The sequence below is a fragment of the Eptatretus burgeri genome, chromosome 6 (genome assembly GCF_056783735.1).
Source record: "Eptatretus burgeri isolate ZD-2024b chromosome 6, Ebu_testis_v1, whole genome shotgun sequence".
Classification (NCBI taxonomy): Eukaryota; Metazoa; Chordata; class Myxini; order Myxiniformes; family Myxinidae; genus Eptatretus; species Eptatretus burgeri.
The window spans coordinates 17,834,078-17,861,577 of NC_140966.1; the positions used below are offsets into that span (position 1 = coordinate 17,834,078).

General features: G+C 46.9%; 1 protein-coding gene across 1 annotated transcript in view; it reads right to left on the reverse strand.

Annotated features, from left to right (window-relative positions):
- SND1 (staphylococcal nuclease and tudor domain containing 1) overlaps positions 1-27,500 on the reverse strand; it is a 657,386-nt gene that overhangs the window by 350,164 nt on the left and 279,722 nt on the right. Inside the window, exon 9 of the mRNA XM_085884182.1 lies at positions 12,954-13,095. Within this exon, the coding sequence (XP_085740308.1) occupies positions 12,954-13,095 (142 nt within the window). The remainder of the gene's footprint in view (positions 1-12,953; positions 13,096-27,500) is intronic.

A 27,500-nucleotide genomic window follows, 5' to 3' on the forward strand; every position in this document is an offset into this window, starting at 1 on the left:
AGCGGCTTGGGATCCAAGAGGTCCTGAGTTCAAGCCCGTTGGGCCACTGAATTAATACACCAGGGGGTTGACTCAGCCTGTCATCCTTCCGAGGTCGGCGAAATGAGTACCAGTATACTGGGCCGGTGTATACCCCGGTTAAAATAGGTGTACCATGTCCCTGTCGGAAGAGGCGACCAGGGTTGTGTCAGGAAGGGCATCCGGCGTAAAATATGTGCCAAATCACTATGCGGATCATACAGATGATCCGCTGCGGCGATCCCTAACGGGAGCAGCCGAAAGAAGAAGAAGAAGAAGAAGAAGAAGAAGAAGAAGAAGAATATATATATATATATATATATATATATATATATATATATATATATATATATATATATATATATATATATATATATATATATATATATATCTATATATCGAGACGTTCACCTCATAGTGAGTGGAGTTGCGCATTACCATGTGACAGCATCACATAATCAATTCCATATTCCTGAATAATATTCAATGACGTGTTCTCTTTGTTTAAACACTTTCATTTCCTTTATATAACTGGCTATCTTGTGCAGCATGTGGCTGCTGGTTGCATCATTTTCTGGGGGTGTGACTGCCGCTGATGCAGTACTTTTCTGCGGGTGTGACCCCATTACCAGTACACTGGAACTCATTTCACCAACCTCGGAAGGATGACAGGCTGAGTCAACCCCACCTGGTGTTAATTCAATGGTGATAAAAAACAAGGGCTCGAACTCGAGACCCTAAGATCTTAAAGCAATCACTTTCATGGTTAAGCCAACACGAGGCATATTTCCTTTCTGATTGCATGTGACAACGGTGATGTAACATATGCGCATGCTCTTAATTTTACCTTCACTCATGGACACAGGTGGACATAGCTCAGGACAAAACAGAACACACATGAACTGCATTTATAGTTGAAAAGGCCCAGATCTGCAATTCATTCATCCCAATAACTATGTCACACTCCCTTCCAGAAAAGGTGAGCTTCTAAATTTCAAAAGTAGGTGTATCTTCTGTGTTTTCTTCTTTTTAATTGCTTTTTTACAAGTCCTTCATTGTCCTGTGTCATGCATCTTCAATGTGGAAAGATAAAACATAAATCCCATTCATGTGAATTTTTTATGCCAAGAGTAATCACACTTCAGAGAAGTGTCTGTTTATGTGTTTCTTTGTGTGCTTCTCTGCACTCTTAAACCACTGGCTGGAATGAGTTGAAAACTGCTTCTGGTGAAACTGGGGGTCTGCACATGAAGGTTTAACGAGGTATAAAAAAGTTCATGGTCCCAGGGGTGGGGAGGGGTGAGGTGGGAAAGCGGATATTCTCTCTATATGTAAATTTGTACGGCCTCGTAACGGTCCCGATTGGTGAGGGGTGGAGTGCCATTACAGTTCATACTAAAATATGCCATTTCTGGGAGAACTAACGAATCCGTAAGGACAGGTTTATCGTTCGTCCTATTAACTCGAGACTGATCAGTCTTCTTTCCAACCTAAGTCCTCTTAACTCGAGACTGATCAGCCTTCTTTCCAACCTAGGTAGAGTTTGTAGTCCTTTTCTCGTTCTTGACCTCAAGTTCTCTCTTCTCCAACTCTTTGATCTCACATTGCACAGGGTGTTTCAAAAGTCCAAAATCGTAGGAATTTCTATTTGAGAAACGGATTTTGGGGTGGATAGGACACCGAGGACTGATGGAATGACCCCCAGCGTAGTCTAGATTTAATGCCACTTGTATTTTTTTATTTGGGGACGCAAAATCAGTGTTTTATACAACGAGACCATGTCTCATTGAAGATCAAAAGAATGAAATCAGAAACAAATGTGCATGGCTAAATTTGATTTGTCAATGTTTACAAACTTTCAAAGAAACTTCAAGACAATAATTAATTTGGGTATGCATGGCAGTGGCTCCAATTTGAGCAATTATTATAATGCTCATAGAATTGCAATATAAATATCCGTATGATTCCAGACTTTTGAAATGCCCTGTACAATGAAAAATAGCAGTCTTGGTAAAGACTCGTGATGGACTGTGTTGGCACGGAGAAGGCTATGGATATTCCCAAATAGAAGTTGATAAAGTGCAAGTTTACCGCCATGGGAAACAAGATGAGGCTGATGTTTTGTGCCTTACCCTTCATTGGAGTTGTTTGAATGCATTGGCCTTCACCAGAGTTCCAGAAGCGGCTGACCAGCCAATAAACCATTGAGGTTTAAAATGGCCTCTGTGTTGGTCATGACCAGAATATTTCATAGTACTCAGCCGTTGACTGTTCTCAAACTTAATGTACAAAAAGACATCTGTAGGCTCGTGCTGTGGAAGCTGGATTCCCACGAGGTGATGGTGCTGTTGCATTCGAACTTACCATCATGGAGACAGTGGTGACAAAAGCCCAAATGTTCATTGCTATATATCACAGCAGGAAGCAGAGATCTCTCCTGCCTTTGTCTTCCTATTTTGCCTTTCACCATCAACGTTACACATATTGATCCTGCCTCACACCTTGATCAGCTTATCGCCATGGAAACCAAGGCCTGCAAGATCATACAAATCTCCCGCATTGTTAGCCACAGAGCCAGAAATATCAAATCATCTCAACTCTTGTGAGAGCTAGTACAGCTAATGGATCAGGATGCAACAGGACAAAAGGAACAGTAGAGGGAGTGGGGAAACACCAACAGCAGAGTTGAAAACCATGATAAATGGCTCCTTGGATAAACAATGGGTGTGGAGAGGAATGGGAGGCAGGAGAGGATGCATGGGGTGGACAACATGGAAAGAGAAGGAAACTCCTGACAAATTCCACATGCAAAATCTCACACACTCTCACATTAAAAGGTCTCTTATCTACTTTCTTCACAATCCTCTCAAATAGGTTCAGTCATTCAAACTCCTGATCAAATCTCACCATCAGACATGATCTTTCTCGGGCAAACCATATTTCAAAGTTGGCCTCCAAAGCCAGTCGCCGACTGAGCATCCTGTCGTACAAAGACCTTCCTTGGCACTAGTGAACTCACATCCACCAACAATGCTTTCATCCACAGCTTGATGGAATACTGCTCTCTCCTCTGGGCTGGTGCCTCTCCCTTCGACCGTGCTCATCTCGACTCAATGGAAACCAAGGCCTTCAAGATTATTGAAATCTCCCACGATGAAGCTGAGTCTATGGGACGATCAGTTTGCCATCGCAGACAGGTCGGTGGTCTCTCTATCTTCTTCCACCTCCTTTCTGGTCTTGTACCCTCTGCCCTCTCTGTGCTTCGTCTCCCCCCAGGTATCTGCAGGATGCACACAGTCCACCAGCAACCCCCTTCTCATGAAACTCGAAATTCAGAATCACTGCTCACTTCAATTCCTTTATTCCTCTTTTTTTCCTGCGTGTGGAACCAACTTCCACACTCTCTTCAATCTCATTCTTCCCTCGCGGTCTTCAACGCAGTTTATCATTCTCTCAGATCATCCCTTTACAGAAACAACAATCTTTTCTACTGCTGTTATACCCCCCACCCCAACCCTCCACCCGCCCCTCCCAACTTTCTTTCCAGTTTTTCTTTCCTGAGAGTCTGCTTCTGTATTAATGTTATCCACCCCCTGCATTACAAAATATTTTTGTGGATCCGGGGTTACGAGGCTCGCCACAAAGTGAAGCACTCGGGTCCCTTCAAAACGCCCGGTCCTCAGGTCGCCAGGCACAGACACTCTGCACGCTGGCGGTTTGCAAAGTAACCACAAACCCTGATTGGTAATGCCAATCCTAGCAGGGTTACACTACTTCGCGTAATACCTTACCTGTGGACAGTCGCACCAAAGAGGGGGGGGGGGTGGAAATCACGTGCCCTCAATGCATACTCTAATTATTCACCGGATCAAGTGCAGCCAAGTGGAGCTGCGAGTATGCACTGGCTAATAAGAGCAAATTACATGCGGCAGAACTTCCCGTATAATCTGCTTGCGGACCACGCTGGACCAATGGAGGAAAAGACAGGACGAGCTGGGTACATTTATGACACAACCAATGTATTATAACAAATGAAGCAAAAGGGCATTTTTTTTTTTTTTTTTTTTGTATACCTTGGTCGAGGCTCGTATGAGAGCTAACACACAACTCACAGCAAGGAGGCATGAGACAAGAGGGGCGGGAGTGGAAGGGACAAAACATTGGGGAACAGACACAGGTGAACTGTGGAAGGGAGAGGGATGGGGATGGGAAGGGGAACATGGCGAGGGGAAGATGGACGTTAAAGGGACTTTCAGGAAGGAAAGCAGGAGAATTGAAGGAAGTGGGCTTGGGTGGATTATCGGGGGTAGAAAAGATCGAGGATTTGGATGGGGGAAGATAAGAGGTGGTGGTGAACAGCTGTTTTGAAAGCCTGGAGGGAAGAATGGGAAAGAATAGAGTGAGGAAGTTTATTCCAAAGGCGGGAAAAAAGAGGAATGAAAGAGTGAAGATGAGCAGTGATTCGTGATTTTGGTAGTTTTACCAGAAGGGGGTTGTTGGCGGACCTTGAGCGCCCTGTGGAAATGTGGTTGGGACAAATCACAGAGAGAGCAGGGGGGCAAGGCTGGAGAGGAGTCGGTAGAAGACAGAAAGACCACCGACCAACCTGCGGTGATTGAGTGAGAGGCCCAAAGACTCAGCTTCATTGCGGGAGATGCCAATGATCTTAAAAGCCCTGGTTTCGACAGCGTGAAGTCGAGAAAGGTGGGAGGCAGGAGCACCAGCCCAGAGGGGAGAGCAGTACTCCATCAGGCTACGGACAAAAGCTTTGTAAGTGGTCAGGAGCTCAAGAGGGCAGAGGAAGGACTTTGCACGACGGAGGATTCCCAGTCGGCGACTGGCTTTTGAGGCAAGGTTGGAAATGTGACTTTCCCAGGAAAGGTCATGGCAGATAGTGAGACCCAGAAGCTTGAAAGAAAAGACTTCTTCCAGAGGATTGTTGAGAAAGTGGATGGGGGTGTTGTAAACGGTCCTTTCGAAGAGACATAGTGAGAGTGTGAGATTTGTCTGGATTGAAAGACATGTTCCACGTGTTGGACCAGTTTGTGATTTTATCCAGATCTGCAGTGAGCGAAGAAGCTGCTGCTTGCCGGTCTGAGGGATGACAGATGGTACGGCAGAGGGTGGAGTCATCGGCAAAGAGAAATAGAGGATTTTCCAGAGAGTCCGAGAGATCATTGATGAAAACCAGAAAAAGAACAGGGCCCAGAACGCTACCTTGAGGAACTCCAGCCTGCACAGGAAGAGGGGATGAAAGAACTCCATTTAGGGCCACACGTTGACTGCGACAGGAGAGGAAGTCTGCGAGCCATGAGTGGAGATGGCCTTGAATACCATGGGAAGAGAGTTTGGTGAGTAGGGCAGGGTGCCAGACTGTGTCAAAAGCACGTGATATGTCCAGGGATACGGCTCGGATTTCCTGTCTGGCATTGAGGACCTCCATCCATTGATGGGAGAGCAGTAGCAGCATATCTAGGGTAGAGTGACCTGGTCTGAAACCAAATTGATGATTGGAAATCAAGCCATTGGAGAAGAGGAAGGATTTCATGTCTGAAGCGATGATGGATTCCATAACCTTGCTGATGATTGGGAGAAGGCTGATTGGTCTATAGTTACAGGGATCTGTTTTTGCACCTTTTTATGCAGGGCAGTGATGTTAGCAGATTTCCAAGCAGATGGCAGATGACCTTGGGAAAATGAGAGGGTGAATAGAACAGAGAGAGGGTGAGCAAGAGCAGAAGAGCAGGCTTTGAGGACACGTGGGCTGATGCCGTCTGGACCGGTTGCAGAATCTGACTCGAGGTTTGAAAGCAAGCTCTCCACCTTGTCAGGAGAAAAGGATACAGAGTCCAGGGACAGTTGGGTGCGACTGGGTAAAGTGGGTAGAGATAGTGATGGGTTTGGGACACAAGATTTAGCTGCAAACACCGAGTTTAGACATTCAGCTTTATCACGTGTGGAATCAGCAGTGCGGCCATTTGAGGTAAGGGAGGGGATGGAGGGGGAACATACACCAGAAACAGATTTGATTAAACGCCACCAGGATTTTGAGGAGGGAGAGAGGTTTGAGAGTTCAGACTTGAGATGAGAAAGATGTTGTTTTCTGGCTCTCCTGAGGGTAGCTACACACTTGTTCCGAGCTTTGTGGAAAGAACTGAGATTGCCCTCAGTTGGGTTTGCTTTCCATGAGGCAAAGGCAAGTTGTTTCAGGACAACTGCCTCGCCACAAGCTTCAGTAAACCAAGGGCGGGAGGAAGGGTAAGACAACTGAACACGAGAGGGGATAAATCTGTGCATGAGGGAGAGCAAGTTTCTTTGAAAGAATTCCCAGGATGAGTTGATGTTTGAGAAAGTAGTGATAGGAGACCAGTCTGTAAGTTTGATGGCTGCTCGGAGACCCTGCCAGTCGGCTTGAGTGAAATGCCAGACTCGACGGCGGTGAGGTGGTTCTCTGATAACAGCCAGAGAGATGTCCACTTTAACAAGGACGTGGTCAGAAGAACCAATTGGAGCGAAGGAAGAGCAGCAGATATTGTCAGGGAAATTTGTCAAAATCAGATCCAGAAGAGATGGAGTACCATTGGTTGAGATCCGGGTCGGGAAGTTGACCGATTGAGTCAGTCCCAATGAGTCACAGAAAGCTTTTGCTGATGTCCCATGGCAGGTGAGAGAGGTACCCACACCTAGCCAACTGGCGTGATGACAATTGAAGTCGCCACATAAGAGGAAGAGAGAGTTTGGATGAGAAGATAGAAGATGGTCCATGTTTTCGGAGAGTGAGGTGTAGATGGAGTCATCACTGTTCGGTGGACGGTACAGTACACATATAAACATGAGGCGGGAGTGGAGGGGAAGCCGAAGCCAGAGGTATTCCTGGGGGTGTGGGGGAGTGAGAGCAGTGCAGGGAGAGTGAGGAATAGAGTCTTTGATGAAGAGAGCAACACCTCCACCAGGACGAGGCTCAGGTCTATCATACCGTAAGAGGGAGTAACCAGGGAGAGATACTTGGGAGTCAGACACGTCTTGGGAGAGGAAAGTTTCTGTTAGGCAGATAATGTCTGGTTTGTCAGTGGCAACCTGCATGGAAAGATCTGAAAGGTTTGAGCGAAGGCCCCGGATATTTGAGGTCCACACTTTTAATGAAGAGGTAGGGGAGGAGGCTTTGGGTGCAGGAGGTGGAGGGGGGGGGGGAGGGTAGGGCGAGGGGCGAGGGGGGGAGGTAAGCTGGGAGAGAGGGGGGACAAGAGACAAGGAAGATGGCAGTTGAGTATTTGAGGAGGTGGAGTGAAGAGATGGAGGTGAGAGGGCAGTGGAGGGAGGCAGGTTGGTGGATGAGAGGGGGGCAACTTAGAGAAGGAAGAGTGAGGGGGATGAAAGGTGGGAGAAAGGTGAGGGGGAATTTTTGAAAGAGGTGAGAGGGAGGCTTGGAGGGAGAAGAGTGGGATGGTTGCTTTGAGAGTGAGAGTGAGGGGTGAGGGGGTGAGTTGGCACTGAAGTTGGAAAAAAGAATGGTTGATGGAAAGCGAGCATCCATGGCAAACTGTGGTTTTTAAAAGTTTTAGGTCAGAGATGCGATTTAACACAATTCTTGATGGATGCAATGAAGGCGAATTCAGAGCATGGAGAGAAGAAGCGCTGTAATAGTTGGATTTTTTAGGCAAGGAATGAAGGAGAGGTCGAAATGAGAGCAGTCTGTTAAAATAGCAGAAGAGTGGTGCATTGTGAAACAGTAAAGAGTACCACATGTGTGAGAGAGGAAGATGAAGCATTATAAGATCGTTTTTGTTGTTAATATTAATGTATGAGAGAGTTCAACAGATTAGGTCATGGAAATGTAAAAAAAAAAAAAGAAATCGAGGAAGACGAGGAGGAAGTTAAGAGGAAGAAGAAGTAGCAGAATCGGGAGAAGGTGAGCGTGTTGTTGTTGTTGTTGTTGTTGGGTATATTTTTTTTTATTTTTTTTATTTTTTTTTTGAGATAAGAAAGAGATTAGTTGGGAGAATGGGGGATGTTTGGAAAGTGGGGAGGATGAAAATTGAAGGTAATGGGGAGGATAGAAATTGAAGGTAATGGGGAGAAAAAACAAACAAACAAAAAAAAACGATCGAACACCAAGTGGAACCGGTAGGCCTCAAGCCTAGGACTAGGCCTCAAACACCAGGTAAGAACGTCGACATAAATACTCACAAAATAGCACGATTTTTGAAACAAAACCGAACTAGGAACACACATTAACATGTAGGTGAGAAAATTAAACAGTTAAAACGGGACAAATAACAACCGGAACTTAACTTTGAGAATGTCAGCAGGGAGCCCCGAAGGAGACCTCTTGCCGCTCAAAACCGGAACCGGAAGTCAATATCAAACATTTACGCATGCAAACATTTACGAAGACACAATAAAGGACACAGTGCAGACATACACTGATATAAAGTACTTCCACAATCTTAACTTTACACTATACAAAACAGGCACCATCAGGCACCAAAGAAAGTTCGATAGCAAGAGAGAAGATAGCCTACTTATGAAGTGTAAGAAAGTCTAAGTGTAACTGCTAATTGTCTGATAATTGATCGGTCTGGCGCTTGGTTCACTCGCACACCCAGCACTCTGCTCTGCCTGCTCCATTCCCCCAGATCCATCCGCCTGTTCAACTCCGTCTTTAGCCCCGTACCGCCGACCAAGCCAAAAGTCTCTCTCTCTTCAACAACCCAGAACTCAGAACTCCTAAAACCCCTTCACAGGGTATTTCAGACATCTGGTGAGGGAGGAGCCTAAAGTCAAATCAGGATGGTCAGTCGGTGTTCCCAAGCACCCCCATTGGTGCACTGATTCTTTCCCAAGTATTAGCCCTGCCCCTGCAAGTAACTGACGCTGAAAATGGCCTCATTCGTTTCTGAACTCTGGCATTAACATGGGGTGCGGGCTTCTGGGGGTGCTTTCTGGCCATGAACGTGCGCTGGACACCAAATTGGGGCCAAAACTGAGCGGAGCACTTCGGCTATCCAGGCGATGTTGAATGGATGCTAGTGCATACTTTCACTTTGAGCGACTTGTCAGAACATTCCAAACACAAGCATCTATAATGGAAGGTAGTGTCCATGGTTGCCGATATCGTCAAAGGACAGTGTGGGTGTCCATGGTGGTGACTGTGGTTGCGGTGTTCGTAGCGGTTGTGGTGAGGTGGGTGAAGCATTGTAGTGTTATGGTGAGGTAAGTGAGCTTGAAGGGATGTGGGGATTTTTATAAGGGCATTGTGATGGTTATAGGAATGGCGTAGTGTTGTGGTTCAAGTACGGAAAAGATCTGAGGTGATGGTCAGTTCAGGAATGGCGTGAAGTTTGAATGAGGTTTTGGCGGCATATGCTAATGAGCTGTCTTGTTACTATGCAGACATGCATGCATGAAGAGAAGATCATGTGTGGAGCAAAGTAAATAAAATAGATAAAGGATAGAAATAAAGACTTGCCTAAAGGCCCTCAATGCATTTTGTCCCATGAACCCACGAGACATGAGGGAAGGGCAATCTAAAACGAATACTTATGAAATAACTCTCCCGGGACCACTCTATGTTGTACGCCATAGTCTAGGAGGAATGCCGGCTTCACAGAACTTCAACAATATGTTTGTGATTCAATTTCAGCCCATTCCAGCAGTGTTTTGAAGAGTCGTCAAGTTAAATTAAATATGGCTCCCCAGCATAGCTTGCTGTTGCTGATTCACATATTGGCTCCCTCCTATGCCCCCTCCCATCCTCCTTCCCCCCTCGCCCACCCTGAGGCTTTGGAGTCCATTTCACTTGAAATGGTGGGCTGAAACTTAGTCTTGTTCTATGTCAGCACGAGCAGCTTTGGTGGTATTCTAATCATGGTCTTGCACCTCCTGCTATTTTGTCCTTGTATCTGCAACAATAAATGTCAGAGTGTGTGTGTGTGTGTGTGTGTGTGTGTGTGTGTGTGTGTGTGTGTGTGTGTGTGTGTGTGTGTGTGTGTGTGTGTGTGTGTGTGTGTGTGTGTGTGTGTGTGTGTGTGTGTGTGTGTGTGTGTGTGTGTGTGTGTGTGTGGGCGCGCGCGCGCGCGCCCATGGTGTGCGGCAGCGCAGTGTGGAAAGCTCAGAATGCTGTTTGGGTCATGGGGAGCTGCAGCAGAAATGGAGTGAGCTGCTTGTCGTCACATGTCTTGCATGCTGGAGAGGACTTGCCTACTGGGTCTGGGCACCTCATACGCGGCTGCACATCTCATCGCATAGCCACTCCACTGTGCATCTTCCCAAACCTTTCCCCCTCCCCCCCCCACCTCTCCATTCTTGAGTATATTTGGACTGGCACAGCCCTGTTGGGTTGTGTGAGGTGAGGGAGAAAATAATTGACCCGACTTATTTTGTCCATTGTTTTCTTTTCTTTACTTTTCTTTTTTTCTCAAGTTCTCATGTTTTCATCTTCTTCCCTGATTGAATGATGGCCATGTCTCTTGTGTAAATAACATTGTATGAGAAAGAATATGTATTACAGTTAAATCTGCTCATTTGTGTCTTTTGCTTTCTTGCCGGCAAGTACTCACCTTTAAATGATTGCTAGTGTGTGGAAATAACAAGCAATACTTATTTATTTACACAATCTGTCTCGGTTGTCCTTTCCTTCACTGGTGTGACATGGTGTACAAGTATAGTTAGACGGGAAGTTGTACCCCACCTAATTTGTTGTTCCACTCGGCAGATCACCAGGTGCGGTGCCGAGGGTGTGGCCTCTAGTTAGGTTGCTGTGCCAAGAGAAAGGGTTCGTGCAAACATCAAAGTGTAACCCTGTTCGATTGGTAGTCTAAGTCAAGTGGCTACAGCTGTGTAAGAACTACAGCCTGTTGGACCAGAGAGTTATCGGGACCGGGTATCGGGACGAGAAACTCGAGTGCTTCCCCTGTGGCGATCCCTGAACCCCGGGCCGCAATAATATGTTCAATTATATTGCTCTTTCTGTTCAACATTTTGCAGCTTGATGAATGAAATGTCCATCTCCAAATTGTGGTAGTCCAATAGATTGCGTGCAACACCGGCTACCTTTGTGTTAGGAGGGAGGGAAAAGGAGGGGGGAGTCAGGAAGGAGGGAGATGAGGTGGGAGGAGGAAGGGGAAGGGGTGGAAGGAGGAAGGAACGAAGGAAGGGGTGGAGGTGCAAGGATACATGGGAAGGAGTGAGGTGGAAAGTGGGAGGGAAAGGGTGGAGGTGGGAGGAGGGAGAGGTATGGAGTTTGGAGGAGGGAGAGTGGAAGTTGGGAGGGGGGTGGGAAGAGGAAGGGGGTGGGGTGGAGGTGGGAGGAGGTAGTGGTGGGGTGGGAGCCTGGAGGGATGGGTGAGGTGGTAGTATGGAGGGATGGGCAAGGTGGGAGTCTGGAGGGATGGGCGAGGTGGGAGTCTGGAAGGATGGGTGAGGTGGGAGTCTGGAGGGATGGGCGAGGTGGGAGTCTGGAGCGATGGGCGAGGTGGGAGTCTTGAGGGAGGGGCAAGGTGAGAGTCTGGAGGGATGGGCGAGGTGGGAGTCTTGAAGGATGGGCGAGGTGGGAGTCTGGAGGGATGGGCGAGGTGGGAGTCTTGAGGGATGGGCGAGGTGGGAGTCTGGAGGGATGGGCGAGGTGGGAGTCTGGAGGGATGGGCGAGGTGGGAGTCTGGAGGGATGGGCGAGGTGGGAGTCTGGAGGGATGAGCGAGGTGGGAGTCTGGAGGGATGAGCGAGGTGGGAGTCTGGAGGGATGGGTGAGGGCTTTAAATGGTGAGAATGGACTGGTAAAAATGAAGAGACAATCAGCCCAAGAGCTAAATCTGAACCAACTCTGCCAATGTAAAATTTGACAATGACTTGAGAACGTTTAAATTTTTATCAACAGACCATTACCAAACTTATGTTTCATCGCCTGACTAAGCTCTGCTATCGCTTAAATGTTTAAATAGACCAAAGGGGAATAAGTTTTAACAATCATCAAATGGACAGACACCTTTTATCCACACTGGGTAAGCCGGGCTAGCATAATGGCTTTACGTCTCACGAACCTGCGAAACAGGTTCAAATGTTACGAGCAACAATAAATTTTACAATGCATCTTTGCACCAATCTGTTTCATGAATTATACATACATTACACTCCATGATCCCAAGATATGAAAGTAAAGATTTATCAGGTTAAAGGGCAAATTAATTTGGGGTTCCAAAAGCAAACCAACCAGGGTAAGAAGCAAGGAAAAAATTAGAGCGCTCGGTTTTGTACTGAAACTCTCATTTCAAAACACAAACAGCCTGGGATTGAACCCCAGACTCCAACCCCTGACCCCTCCCCAATTTATATTCTCCCTCAATTTCCCCACCGACATGCTCGTTGTACATAACTAGAGAGACACTTAAGGTAAATCGTCGATACGAATCACAGGTGACCATTCTCCGGCAATCAACGCACTCCCGTGATGTTCACAGGCGAAAGAAATGTCCATTGCCATTGCAAGTCGACGACACCTTCCGGGTTAATGTCAAACTCCCGCGTTTAAATGTTAGCATCCAACATTTGCTTTGGTTGAGAAGTTGACAACTCAATTATATAAATTCACTCAACCTGAGGCAAGAAGCATCAAATGCGAAGACATCCCTTGTGGACATTGTGTGGATCGTGGAGGAAATGTCAACAAAATCCGATGGCCGATTTTGCTTTCTTCGGCAACGGACAATTTTGTAGCAATATTCCGGTGAAAACGAGTTATATGCAGGGAAATTCCAAGAAACGTACACTCAAATGAATATGAAGAAACTCAGGCAAAATCACAGTGAAATCAAAGGAAAAAAACCCCCAAAAAACCTGGGATTCACACAAACAAATTACCTCCGCATATTGCAGGCTTATGAGTGACAAAGGAAAACAAGATTGAGAGAAGGTGTACAATCAGAAGGTTTATGTACATACCAGCGAGCAAGAAGGTGATGAGACAAGTTTCCTTGGGAAGGAAAAGCTTAAGCCGAGAACCACTGAACACGTGCTCGACGACAGCCTCACTTCGCCCAGCTCGTTGCAGGAAAGGAAAGAATTGCTTTGCTTTCTGTACATCCTGCAACATTAGGGTAGGATAAGGAGTGAGGTTTGGAAAGGGAAAGAGAAAAAGAGAATCGATGAGTTGGAAAAGGCATTGTGAGGGAGCTTCATGTAAGTTCCACAATGAAGACATGGGTGAAAGTAAACTGAATCGTGTGGGTAACTGTCATTTTAAATCCTTCCACGGCTCATATTTTGGGAACAAAATGTACTTTGTGGAATATTGAATGAGATTGTCATTTTTAAGTCACTGCAGCACACACTGTTGATCAATAACACCTTTTTGAATTTTTGACAAATCGAGCACAGGGTCAAAGGACAATTGGAATCAATGATTGCAACGGCAGGCTTGTTAACGTGATTGTGAGCACACCTTTGGGCAGATTAATCCTCAATTCCATTGGTATGTTTAGGCTTGCTGATACCGAGGGAAGTAGTGTAGCAGGTAACGCTGCTTTTATCAGTTGGTGGTTCTTTCTCTTTCACAGAGTGCAACAACCAGAGAGTAGCATTTTCACTTTAACATTTTCCTGGCTACAATTGAAAAACCTCATTATCTGTGTAATAATGCATGCCAAAACAGGGTGGATATGTGGCAGGTGCACCTATTCTTCCAGAGCCTGGCAGCAAGTGCTGGTGTGGCACATGGGTTTATGGTTACCATTGCAGTTAAGATGCAGTATTGGATAATGTGTGTGCGTGCATTCAGATTACGGGGCCAAAGAAGGAACGAGCACGCTCGACAACACAGAGAATATGAAGACAGAGTACGAGAAATGCTGCTCATGAAGGAGGTGGAAAAATATAGGAAACTTTGAATTTGGCCAAAAATCTTTTGAAAAGTCAATGTAAGATCACAAGTGCAAGCACAAGCAGATGGAAATGGCAAAATTCCACGTTTGCAGCAAGGTCTACCTCATGATGTAGCATACATTAATATTTACTGCAACAGATGCTGTAGTTTTAACTGTACTGTATTCTCCTCTGCCAGGATTCAAACTCAGATCCAGACAGCTTAGAGGCAATTATACTGCCAATGTATCCCTAATCAGCCAAATAGTTCCATTGTAAAATGTGAAAGCAGACTAGAGAGCCAGCCAGCTTCGTAAGAGGTTTGAATGTTAAAGACCCCTTGTCAAATGCCCTTCCCCCAAACTGCCCAACAAAAAAAGAGCTTCCAGGAATATTTAAACCTCTGACCCAGCTATAAACTGTCATCCCGGTGTTTCATCAATGTGTGTGTGCCGTCCCTCGGATGGACGTTAAAAGGGCATCCCATCTGCCGGCATTACCGATGTACGTTAAAGATCCCACGGTGTCATTCGGGAAGTCTGTGAGACATCATCAGCACCATGGACAAATTCCAAATTCCTACCCAAACTACTGTTGGGAAAGCAATGCAAGACCACCTGGTATAACCCTTGACAATAATCTGCTTCAGCAGCACCGGTGCTCTGCAACAGAGCATGGTACATCAGAATCAGAATAGATTGCCAAAAATAATGAAGTTTAAAGATTGTTCAAAATCCAAGAAACTAGTATCAAACAGACAAATCATACCAAAGCTGAAGCCGCCGTTCATCTGAGAGCTGGCAGCAACTGAAAATCTCGTTGCATTTGCACAACAGCAGGAGACAATTTATTTACAGTTACGTGACAGCTCCGATTGCTTGTTCTTCCCTTTTTTGCAGTTCAATCGTAATGCATCTGGCAGGCATTTCAAAACTACCAAAAAGTATGTTCAGCCCAAATCACTCGAACGCCATGGATGTGCATATTTCACAAGAAACTCAGAGAGAACCGCTTTACACACAAAATTTTTTTTTTTAAATGTATCATTTCTTATTCTTGAATTCAAGCTCTCAAATTAACATCACTGAATGGATAAGGGGTAGACATAATTCAACATAGCAATCAAAACACTGTCAGATGCATAAATTAATTATGTCATAAATTTCTTCTGAAAATCTTTTAAATAATGGTACAAAGGCAGTAATTGCAAATGTGATGATTCTAAAGGTGGTAAGCGCACAACAAATCCTAGCGGCGCTTTTGTTCGTAACACTGCTTTCAAACAAAACACGAGCAGAAGAAAAGAGTCACAAGTGTATTGAATCTGAAACACAGGAATGAAAGGATATGAAACGGCACAAGGCAAATTGTACATATTACATTATGGATTACGAGTCCTCCTGAAGGCTCATGTCGGTCTGCGTCAGCAGACTATTTAAACACCTTGTCAGAGCAAAAGGCTCATTTGTGCTGACGAAGGTCTAACACTGAAGACGTCAGCTGCAACTTATATTCCACTGCGGTTAGCAGACTCTTATTGCTTTTCCGTTCATAAAATCCAGTGTCCATATTACATAGCCAAATGGAGATTGCACAAATAGCGCGGATATGACAACCAACCCATACAAGGTATTTCCGAGTACAAATGAAACTGCAATCAAAAAAGGTTTGGCCAGGAGTGCAACCTAAATGTTTTCACAGCTTGCTCAGATTATTTAATTTAATAAGTTGCATTTCCTGAGCTGCTGCTTGTTTTTTGCTGCTCAACATGGTAGATTGTTTTTTCTTCACTTCAACTCTCCCAAACCACATTTAATTATGCATTCCTCATTTCTTCCGCCCTTCACTCTGCCCTTGGATTCTCCTTTCTCTTTACTCTTCCAATTCACTTCCTTCCCTTTCTCCCTTTTTTCATCCTTTCCATTACCCTCCTGAATTTTTTGTTTGTTTGCATGGTCGATGCTCATGGAAGAGCTGGGACACTGAATGGATCTGTACATAACAGGACAAAAAGGAACAGTTTAGAGAAGGGGGAAACACCAACAGCAGCATTGAAGACCAAGATGGAGGGACACATGGACAAACAATGGGTGTGGGGAGTAATGGGGAGCAGTGGAGGATGCAGAGGGTGGAAAAGATGGATACAAAACACTCCAAGGAGGAAAAACTGGAAATTTGGAGGAGGGATTGAGGTGGGGTTGGGGGAGGGGCATAACAAGGGTAGAAAAGATCATGGTTTTGGATTGTGAACAACCTGAGATGGTGGTGAACAGCTATCTTGAAGACCTGGAGGAAAGAATGAGGTTGAAGAGAATGTGAAAGTTGGTTTCTCATATGGTAAAAAAAAAAAGGAGGAACGAATTAGTGGAGGTGAGCAGTAATTCTGGATTTAGGTACAGAAGGGGGTTGATGGTGGACTCCGTGTGGCCTGCAGAAACCTGGTGGGGGAGGGTGGGGGGCAGAGCACAGAAAGAGCTCAGGGTGCGATACCAGAAAAGAGGCGGTGGAAAAAAAGAGAGACCAACGGCCTATCTGTGATGGTAAAGTGATAGGCCCTTAGACTCAGCCTCATTGTGGGAGATTCCAATAATCTTGAAGGCCTTGGTTTTTACATCATCAAGCTGAGCAGGATGTGAAGCAGGGGAGCCATCCCAGAGAGGCAACAGCACTCCATCAAACTGCTGATGATATCCTTGCAGGTGGATAGGAGTTGAGGTATGCAACGGAAGGAATTTGTATGACGGAGGATGGAGCGGTTCAGCGGGGTGGGCTGCATTTCTTCCTTGTGCCAGTGGACAAGGCTCAGCCAGTGGTGAGGTGGAGCAGTTCGGCAGGGTGGGCTGCATTTCGTCCTTGTGTCTGTGGACGTGACTCCGACTGTGGTGGGGTGGAGCAGTTCGGTGGAGCAGGCTGCATTTTCTCCGTGGGCCTGCAGAAACGGCTCGGCTGTGATGGAGTGGAGCGGTTCAGCGGGGCAGGCTGTGTTCAATCCTTGTGCATGTGGACACAGCTCGGCCCGCAGTTCGACGGGGTGGGCTGCGTTTTGTCCATGTGCCAGAGGACATGGCTCGGTCTGTAGTGAGTTGGGGCAGTGTGGGCTGCGTTTTGTACTTGGGCCTGTGGACACAGCTCAGCCAATGGTGGGATGGGGGGAGGGGGGCAGTATTGAATGTGTGGGAAGGATATTTCAAGGAGCTGTTGAACCAGGAAGGAAGCAATAGCAAGCTGGAGCTACCTACCGTGTTATGTGGAAGGGAAAGTGGATTTGGTGGAGATCACAGAGGAGGATGTATGGATGGAATTGAAAAGGTTGAAGAAGGGAAGAGCACCAGGCATTGATGAGGTGCGTACAGAGATGATGATTGCAGCGGAAGAAGTCGGAGTCAGTTGGATGAAGAGGATGTTTAATGTGTGTGTGTGAGAGAGGGTTCAATTCCAGAGGATTTGGGGACATCGTTCATTGTGCCGATTTGGAAGGAGAAGTGCAATATTCAAGATTGAGGGAAGTACAGAGGCATTATGCTCTGAAGTCACTTGATGAAGGTGCTGGAGAATATTCTGAATGGAGGATAAGGAAGAATGTGGAGATAAAGATCGGCGAAGAGCAGCAAGGGTTTAGAAAGGGAAGGGGGATGATGGATGGGATGTTTGCACTGAGATAGCTGGTGGAGATGCGATTGGAGGTGCAAGGTGAGATGGCATTGAGATTTGTGGACGAGGAGAAGGCCTACGACACTGTCGTAAGAGAGATGGTGATGGTGACATTGAGATGGATGGGAGTACCGGAAGCAGAAGTCATGTTGGTGGAAGGGATGTGCAAGTGAATGAAGGGAAGAGTTTTGGTTGGTCCGAGGATGTCTGCGTTCAGCGTGAGAATCGGTTTGAGACAGGGAAGCTCTCTCAGCCCACTAATATTTATCATGGTGATGCAGCTGGTACGCAGGAAGGTGAGCTTGAGGGGTAGTATTGGGAGGAAGGTGTATGCAGATGATTTCGCTGTTGTGGTGGAGAGTGGGTGGAAGATTCAGGAAGTACTGGGGGAGTGGGAGGAGGTATTTGGGAAGCAAGGGCTGAAGATGAATATGGAGAAGACTGAGGTGATGCTGGTCGGCAGCAGAGAAAATAAATGACTATCAGGTTAGAGGGGAAGGAGATCAGGCAGGGGAAGTAGGTTTTTTTTTTTTTTTTTTTTTTTTTTTTTGTATACCTTGGTCGAGGCTCGTATGAGAGCTAACACACAACTCACAGCAAGGAGGCATGAGACAAGAGGGGCGGGAGTGGAAGGGACAAAACATTGGGGAACAGACACAGGTGAACTGTGGAAGGGAGAGGGATGGGGATGGGACGGGGAACATGGCGAGGGGAAGATGGACATTAAAGGGACTTTCAGGAAGGAAAGCAGGAGAATTGAAGGAAGTGGGCTTGGGTGGATTATCGGGGGTAGAAAAGTTCGAGGATTTGGATGGGGGAAGATAAGAGGTGGTGGTGAACAGCTGTTTTGAAAGCCTGGAGGGAAGAATGGGAAAGAATAGAGTGAGGAAGTTTATTCCAAAGGCGGGAAAAAGAGGAATGAAAGAGTGAAGATGAGCAGTGATTCGTGATTTTGGTAGTTTTACCAGAAGGGGGTTGTTGGCGGACCTTGAGCGCCCTGTGGAAATGTGGTTGGGACAAATCACAGAGAGAGCAGGGGGGCAAGGCTGGAGAGGAGTCGGTAGAAGACAGAAAGACCACCGACCAACCTGCGGTGATTGAGTGAGAGGCCCAAAGACTCAGCTTCATTGCGGGAGATGCCAATGATCTTAAAAGCCCTGGTTTCGACAGCGTGAAGTCGAGAAAGGTGGGAGGCAGGAGCACCAGCCCAGAGGGGAGAGCAGTACTCCATCAGGCTACGGACAAAAGCTTTGTAAGTGGTCAGGAGCTCAAGAGGGCCGAGGAAGGACTTTGCACGACGGAGGATTCCCAGTCGGCGACTGGCTTTTGAGGCAAGGTTGGAAATGTGACTTTCCCAGGAAAGGTCATGGCAGATAGTGAGACCCAGAAGCTTGAAAGAAAAGACTTCTTCCAGAGGATTGTTGAGAAAGTGGATGGGGGGTTTTGTAAACGGTCCTTTCGAAGAGACATAGTGAGAGTGTGAGATTTGTCTGGATTGAAAGACATGTTCCACGTGTTGGACCAGTTTGTGATTTTATCCAGATCTGCAGTGAGCGAAGAAGCTGCTGCTTGCCGGTCTGAGGGATGACAGATGGTACGGCAGAGGGTGGAGTCATCGGCAAAGAGAAATAGAGGATTTTCCAGAGAGTCCGAGAGATCATTGATGAAAACCAGAAAAAGAACAGGGCCCAGAACGCTACCTTGAGGAACTCCAGCCTGCACAGGAAGAGGGGATGAAAGAACTCCATTTAGGGCCACACGTTGACTGCGACAGGAGAGGAAGTCTGTGAGCCATGAGTGGAGATGGCCTTGAATACCATGGGAAGAGAGTTTGGTGAGTAGGGCAGGGTGCCAGACTGTGTCAAAAGCACGTGATATGTCCAGGGATACGGCTCGGATTTCCTGTCTGGCATTGAGGACCTCCATCCATTGATGGGAGAGCAGTAGCAGCATATCTAGGGTAGAGTGACCTGGTCTGAAACCAAATTGATGATTGGAAATCAAGCCATTGGAGAAGAGGAAGGATTTCATGTCTGAAGCGATGATGGATTCCATAACCTTGCTGATGATTGGGAGAAGGCTGATTGGTCTATAGTTACAGGGATCTGTTTTTGCACCTTTTTATGCAGGGCAGTGATGTTAGCAGATTTCCAAGCAGATGGCAGATGACCTTGGGAAAATGAGAGGGTGAATAGAACAGAGAGAGGGTGAGCAAGAGCAGAAGAGCAGGCTTTGAGGACACGTGGGCTGATGCCGTCTGGACCGGTTGCAGAATCTGACTCGAGGTTTGAAAGCAAGCTCTCCACCTTGTCAGGAGAAAAGGATACAGAGTCCAGGGACAGTTGGGTGTGACTGGGTAAAGTGGGTAGAGATAGTGATGGGTTTGGGACACAAGATTTAGCTGCAAACACCGAGTTTAGACATTCAGCTTTATCACGTGTGGAATCAGCAGTGCGGCCATTTGAGGTAAGGGAGGGGATGGAGGGGGAACATACACCAGAAACAGATTTGATTAAACGCCACCAGGATTTTGAGGAGGGAGAGAGGTTTGAGAGTTCAGACTTGAGATGAGAAAGATGTTGTTTTCTGGCTCTCCTGAGGGTAGCTACACACTTGTTCCGAGCTTTGTGGAAAGAACTGAGATTGCCCTCAGTTGGGTTTGCTTTCCATGAGGCAAAGGCAAGTTGTTTCAGGACAACTGCCTCGCCACAAGCTTCAGTAAACCAAGGGCGGGAGGAAGGGTAAGACAACTGAACACGAGAGGGGATAAATCTGTGCATGAGGGAGAGCAAGTTTCTTTGAAAGAATTCCCAGGATGAGTTGATGTTTGAGAAAGTAGTGATAGGAGACCAGTCTGTAAGTTTGATGGCTGCTCGGAGACCCTGCCAGTCGGCTTGAGTGAAATGCCAGACTCGACGGCGGTGAGGTGGTTCTCTGATAACAGCCAGAGAGATGTCCACTTTAACAAGGACGTGGTCAGAAGAACCAATTGGAGCGAAGGAAGAGCAGCAGATATTGTCAGGGAAATTTGTCAAAATCAGATCCAGAAGAGATGGAGTACCATTGGTTGAGATCCGGGTCGGGAAGTTGACCGATTGAGTCAGTCCCAATGAGTCACAGAAAGCTTTTGCTGATGTCCCATGGCAGGTGAGAGAGGTACCCACACCTAGCCAACTGGCGTGATGACAATTGAAGTCGCCACATAAGAGGAAGAGAGAGTTTGGATGAGAAGATAGAAGATGGTCCATGTTTTCGGAGAGTGAGGTGTAGATGGAGTCATCACTGTTCGGTGGACGGTACAGTACACATATAAACATGAGGTGGGAGTGGAGGGGAAGCCGAAGCCAGAGGTATTCCTGGGGGTGTGGGGGAGTGAGAGCAGTGCAGGGAGAGTGAGGAATAGAGTCTTTGATGAAGAGAGCAACACCTCCACCAGGACGAGGCTCAGGTCTGTCATACCGTAAGAGGGAGTAACCAGGGAGAGATACTTGGGAGTCAGACACGTCTTGGGAGAGGAAAGTTTCTGTTAGGCAGATAATGTCTGGTTTGTCAGTGGCAACCTGCATGGAAAGATCTGAAAGGTTTGAGCGAAGGCCCCGGATATTTGAGGTCCACACTTTTAATGAAGAGGTAGGGGAGGAGGCTTTGGGTGCAGGAGGTGGAGGGGGCGGGGGAGGGTAGGACGAGGGACGAGGGGGAGGTAAGGAGGGTTGCTGAAGGAGTGTGGGGTATTGCAGAATAGCGAGGGGAGGGGGCCGAATGAGGAGGAGAAAAGGCTCTGTGGTGCTGGGAGAGAGGGGGGACAAGAGACAAGGAAGATGGCAGTTGAGTATTTGAGGAGGTGGAGTGAAGAGATGGAGGTGAGAGGGCAGTGGAGGGAGGCAGGTTGGTGGATGAGAGGGGGCAACTTAGAGAAGGAAGAGTGAGGGGGATGAAAGGTGGGAGAAAGGTGAGGGGGAATTTTTGAAAGAGGTGAGAGGGAGGCTTGGAGGGAGAAGAGAGGGATGGTTGCTTTGAGAGTGAGAGTGAGGGGTGAGGGGGTGAGTTGGCACTGAAGTTGGAAAAAAGAATGGTTGATGGAAAGCGAGCATCCATGGCAAACTGTGGTTTTTAAAAGTTTTAGGTCAGAGATGCGATTTAACACAATTCTTGATGGATGCAATGAAGGCGAATTCAGAGCATGGAGAGAAGAAGCGCTGTAATAGTTGGATTTTTTAGGCAAGGAATGAAGGAGAGGTCGAAATGAAAGCAGTCTGTTGAAATAGCAGAAGAGTAGTGCATTGTGAAACAGTAAAGAGTACCACATGTGTGAGAGAGGAAGATGAAGCATCATAAGATCGTTTTTGTTGTTAATATTAATGTATGAGAGAGTTCAACAGATTAGGTCATGGAAAATGTAAAAAAAATAAAAAAAAAATAAAAAAAAAATAAAAAATAAAAGTGGGAGTGGGAGGAGGTATTTGGGAAGCAAGGGCTGAAGATGAATATGGAGAAGACTGAGGTGATGCTGGTCGGCAGCAGAGAAAATAAATGACTATCAGGTTAGAGGGGAAGGAGATCAGGCAGGGGAAGTAGGTTTGGGTATGTGGGAGCAACAGTGACAGGGGATGGTCAGTCCGAGACAGATGTGCAGAGGAGGATTCAAGTGGGTGCAATCTGGGGAGGACGGGGGAGGGAGTAATGGCAGACAGAAATATATCACGAAAACTGAAAGGGAAGGTTCTGTCATGTGTAGCACTGACCTACTTTACGGTCTCGAGACTGTGGCACTGACAGAGAGACAATAACTGAGGCTGCAGGTTTGTGAGAACAACTTTGTCAGAAGGATTGCAGGAGTGAAGAGGGTGGAAAGGAAGAGGATTGATGAAGTGAGGGAGGAGATTGGTGTGCAGATGAGCTTGACGGGGTGATTGGGGAGATGCCAGCTGAGGTGGGCTGGACACTTCATGTGGATGAGGGAAGAGAGAATGGCAAAGAGAGCAGACAGATTAAGGGAACAAGGTCAGAGGAAAATAGGAAGACCGCATTTGAGATGGGAGGATTATGTGAGGAGGGATATCCATAAAGTCAGGGTGCTTGAAGAGTGGAGCGTGCTGACTGAAGACAGAGGGAGGCGGACGAGTGTCGTGGGTCAAGGCAGGGCAGATGCTTGGTGACACCAGACCTCACTCCTTATAAAGGGAAGAGGAGGGAGGAAGGAGGTGCGACAGGAGAGAGGAATGAAGAGAGAGGGGATAGGGGAGAGAGGAGAGGGAGAAAGAAACAGAGAGAGAGAGAGAGAGAGAGAGAGAGAGAGAGAGAGAGAGAGAAACAGAGAGAGAGAGAGAGAGAGAGAGAGAGAGAGAGAGAGAGAGAGAGAGAGAGAGAGAGATCCCTAATCGGCGACTGACTTTGGAGGCCAACTTTGAAATGTGGTTTGCCCAAGAAAGGTCGTGGCTGATAGTGAAACACAGGAGTTTGAATGATTGAACATTCTCAAGAGGATTGTTAAGAATGGTAGATGGGGGAATGGGGGTGGGGAGTTTGCCAGATGGTCCTTTCATTGAGAGATCGTGAATGTGTGAGATTGGTCAGGATTGAAAGACATATTCCAAGTGTCTGACCAGATTGTGATTTTGGCAAGGTGTGAAAAGAGGGAAGAGACTGCAGCCTGCCTGTCTGAAGATGAGGGATGTCACAGCTGAGGATGGAGTCATTCGGAAAGAGATAAAGCAATATTTCAGAGTCAGAGAGATTATTTATGAAGATCAGGAATAGGACTGAGCCCAGATCATTGCTTTGGGGCACTTGGGCCTTGACACAGACAGGAGATGAAAGAATCTGTGAAGTGAAGTGCCACACGTTGGCTGAGAGGAGAGGAAGTCAGTAAGCCATGTGTGGAGTTGGCCTTGGATCCCATTGGAAGAGAGTTTGGAGAGCAAGGCAGGATGCCAGGTCAGGTCAGGTATTGGAGCACGCGCCAGAGCAGAGCATCGCTGCGTTCACTTTCTGTCGGTACTCTCGGGGCCTCCGTCTGGCCTTCCACCAGGCAGATGCCTGGCACGTCCCCATCTCCATAGAGTTGCTGATCAACCTGCTGCAACCAAAAGCAAGAGCAAGACTGGAAGCACTAAGGACCTGAAGACTCAGACTTTTGTCCCACTGAGGATGCCAGACTGTATCAGAAGCACGAGATAGGTCCAGTGAGACGACCCTGATCTCATGTCTGACATTGTGGGCCTCCATCCATTGTTGGGTGAGAAGAAGCAGCATGTCCAATGTGGAATGACCTGGTCTGAAACCAAATTGGTGATCTGTGATGAGGTTGTTGGAGAAAAGGAAGGATTTAATATCAACTGCGATGATGGATTTCATGATGTTGAGGATTGGAAGCAAGCCGATTCGTCTGTTCAGGGGATCAGTTTTTACACACTTTTTAGGTAATGCTGTGACATTGGCTGATTTCTGAGCAGATGTAAGATGACCAATGGTAAATGACCAGAATGAAGAGGGCAGAGAGGATGTGAAAGAGCAGCAAAGCAGGTTTTCAGGACATGTGAGCTGATGTCCAGTTGCACCTGCTCCTCTGCTCTTCTTTACCCTCTCTCTGTTCTCTTCACCCTCCCATTTGCTCAAGGTCATCTACCATCTGCTTGGAAATCAGCAAATATTACTACCCTGCATAAAAAGGGTGCAAAAACAGATCCCTGCAACTACGGACCAATCAGCCTTCTCCCAATCATCAGCAAGGTTATGGACTCCATCATCGCTTCTGACATAAAAATCCTTCCTCCTCACCAATGGCTTGATTTCTGATTTCTGATCATCAATTTGGTATCAGACCAGGTCACTTTACCCTGGATATGCTGCTTCTGCTCTCCCAACAATGGATGAAGGTCCTCAATGCCAGACGTGAAATCAGTCATATCCCTAGACATATTGCATGCTTTTGACATGGTCTGGCACCCTGCCCTGCTCACCAAACTCTCTTCCTATGGTATCCAAGGCCATCTCCACTCATTGCTCTCAGACTTCCTCTCCTGTTGCAGTCACCGTGTGGCCCGAAACAGAGTTCTCTCATCCCCTCTTCCTGTCCAGGCTGGAGTTCCTTAAGGTCGCGTTCTGGGCCCTGTTCTTTTTCTGGTTTTCATCAATGATCTCTCCGACTCTCTGGAAAATCCTCTTTATCTCTTTGCTGATGACTCCACCCTCTGTCGAACCATCTGTCATTGCTTAGACTGGCAAGCAGCAGCTTCTTCGCTCACTGCAGATCTGGATAAAATCACAAACTGGTCCAACACGTGGAACATGTCTTTCAACACACACACACACACACACACACACACACACACACACACACACACACACACACACACACACACACACACACACACACACACACACACACACACACACACACACACACACACACACACACACACACACACACACACACACACACACACACACACACCACTTCTAATTAGTGGATTCGGATATTTCAGCCACACCCATTGCTGACTGGTGTATAAAATCAAGCACACAGCCATGCAATCTCCATAGACAAACATTGGTAGTAGAATGGGCCATCCTGAAGAGCTCAGTGACTTTCAACGTGGCACCGTCATTGGATGCCACCTTTCCAGCAAGTCAGTTCATCAAATTTCTGCCCTGCTCAACTGTAAGTGCTGTTATTACCTCTGCCACCAAAGGTGAAGGAGGTGATGTTTTCACCCTTTTTTGTCTGTCTGTCTGTTTGTGTGCAGGATTTCTCAAAAAGTTGTGGACGGATCCAAATGAAATTTTGTGGATAGGGTGTGACAAGGATGAACTGATGAGATTTTGGTGACGATCCAGATCGGGATCGAACAACTATAATTTTTTTTTTAAGTGATTCTTCACCATTGAGAGATTAGGGCCAGAAATGATATAGTACTCTATAGCATGATATCTCAAAAATGCAACGGCCCCGATATGTTTTTGTGGATCAGGCATTACGTGGCGGAGGTATGTGCTCCACCAAGTGCCCTTCTAGTTGTGAAGTGGAAAAGTCTCGGAGCAACAACAGCGCAGCCGCGAAGTGGTGGGCCACACAAGCTCACAGAATGGGACCGCCGAGTGCTGAAGCACGTGGCATGGAAAAATTGTCTGTCATCGGTTGCAACACTCACTACCAACTTCCAAACTGCCTCTGGAAGCAACGTCAGCACAAACACTGTTCGTCGAGAGCTTCATGAAATGGGTTTCCATGGCTGAGCAGCCACACACAAACCGAAGATCACCATGTGCAATGCCAAGTGTTGGCTGCAGTGGTGTAAAGCTCACCAACATTGGACTGTGGAGCAGTGGAAACATTATCTGGGGCGATGAATCATGGCTTCACCATCGGGCAGTCCGAAGGATGAATGTGAGTTTGGCGGATGCCAGGAGAACGCTACCTGCCCGAATGCATCGTGCCAACTGCAAAGTTTGATGGAGGAGGAATTATGGTCTGGGGCACAAAGCGAGGTCCCGACAGAAATGGTTTGTCGAGATCGGTGTGGAAGAACTTGACTGGCCTACACAGAGCCCCAAAGCAAATCCCCAAGCAATGTTCCAACATCTCGTGGAAAGCCTTCCCAGAGGAATGGAGGCTGTTATAGCAGAAAGGGGGGGGGACCAACTCAATATCAATGCCCATGATTTTGGAATGAGATGTTGGATGAGCAGGTGTCCACATACTTTTGGCCTTGTAGTGTATATCAGGGTCTATGGGGGGTGTAAGGGAGTCGTTTGACACCCCCCCCACTCTCAATAGAGGCATTTCCTTGTTTTTCTCTGAAACTACACACACGATTTTGATGAAACTTGATCACAACCTTCATCACACATGATGCTAAAACTGGTCGTCCTATTTTCCCCAATCTTTGCGGAACTTCTAAGGATCAAAGCCTCCTGATGCCTTGCAAATCCCATCAAAAATTTGCATATTAAGAACGTCAAGGTCAAAGGTTAAAGGTCATTACAATTCTGAGATTGCTACTTTTGACTTCTATTTTAAAAGTATTCACCCGATTTAGATGTAACTTGGTAGGAATCATCAAATTCTAATGTATGGTGCTTTCACAAGTTTTTTTTTTATTTTTGTACACCATGTACAAAGTACCGTCTGGTTTGCTCCATGTACCCCACCATATAACAAGGCAGGAGACAAGAGGGGGAGGAGAGGGAAGAACAAAAAAAGTGGGGAACAGAGACAATCAGAGATCTGTAGAAGGGAGAGGGACGGGGTGGGGTGCATGGGGTAAACTCGAGGGTACTCTAGGAACTTTCCGGAAGGAAAACGGAATTTGAAGGAAGTGGGTATGGGGTGGACTTACGGGGGTACAAAAGATCAAGATTTTTGATGGGGGAAGATATGAGATGGTGGTAAAAAGCAGTTTTGAAGAACTGGAGGGAGGAGTGGGATTGAAGAGAGTGTGGGAGTTTGTTCCAGAGGTGGGAAAAATAGAGGAATGAAAGAGTGAAGGTGAGCAGTGATTCTTGATTTTGGCAGTTTCACTGGAAGGGTTTTTTTTGGCAGAACTTGAACACCCAGCGGAAATATAGGGGGAACAGAGCACAGACAGAGCAGGGTGGGGGGGGGGCAAGGCAGGAGAGGAGATGGTGGAGGACAGAAAGACCACTGACCTACCTGTGATGAGAGAGTGATTTGTCATTACCTTCCCAACAGTAGTTTGGGCAGGAATTTGTAATTTGGCCATGGTGCCGGCGAATAACTTGCCTACTATTCGTGAAGGACATCATGGGGACCGTAACATACATACATGGGGAGTATGCGCTGGAGCAGCGTGTTGCTGAATACATTTTCCATCAGTACTCCAGGAGCCTCCATCTGGCCATCCCCCAGACAGATGCCTGGCCCAATCCCAACTCTTAGGAACATGACATTCCAGGTACCCACCCGAAGGAACCACCACCGTCTAGTGGACGACATGTCAGCACCACTCCACCACACAC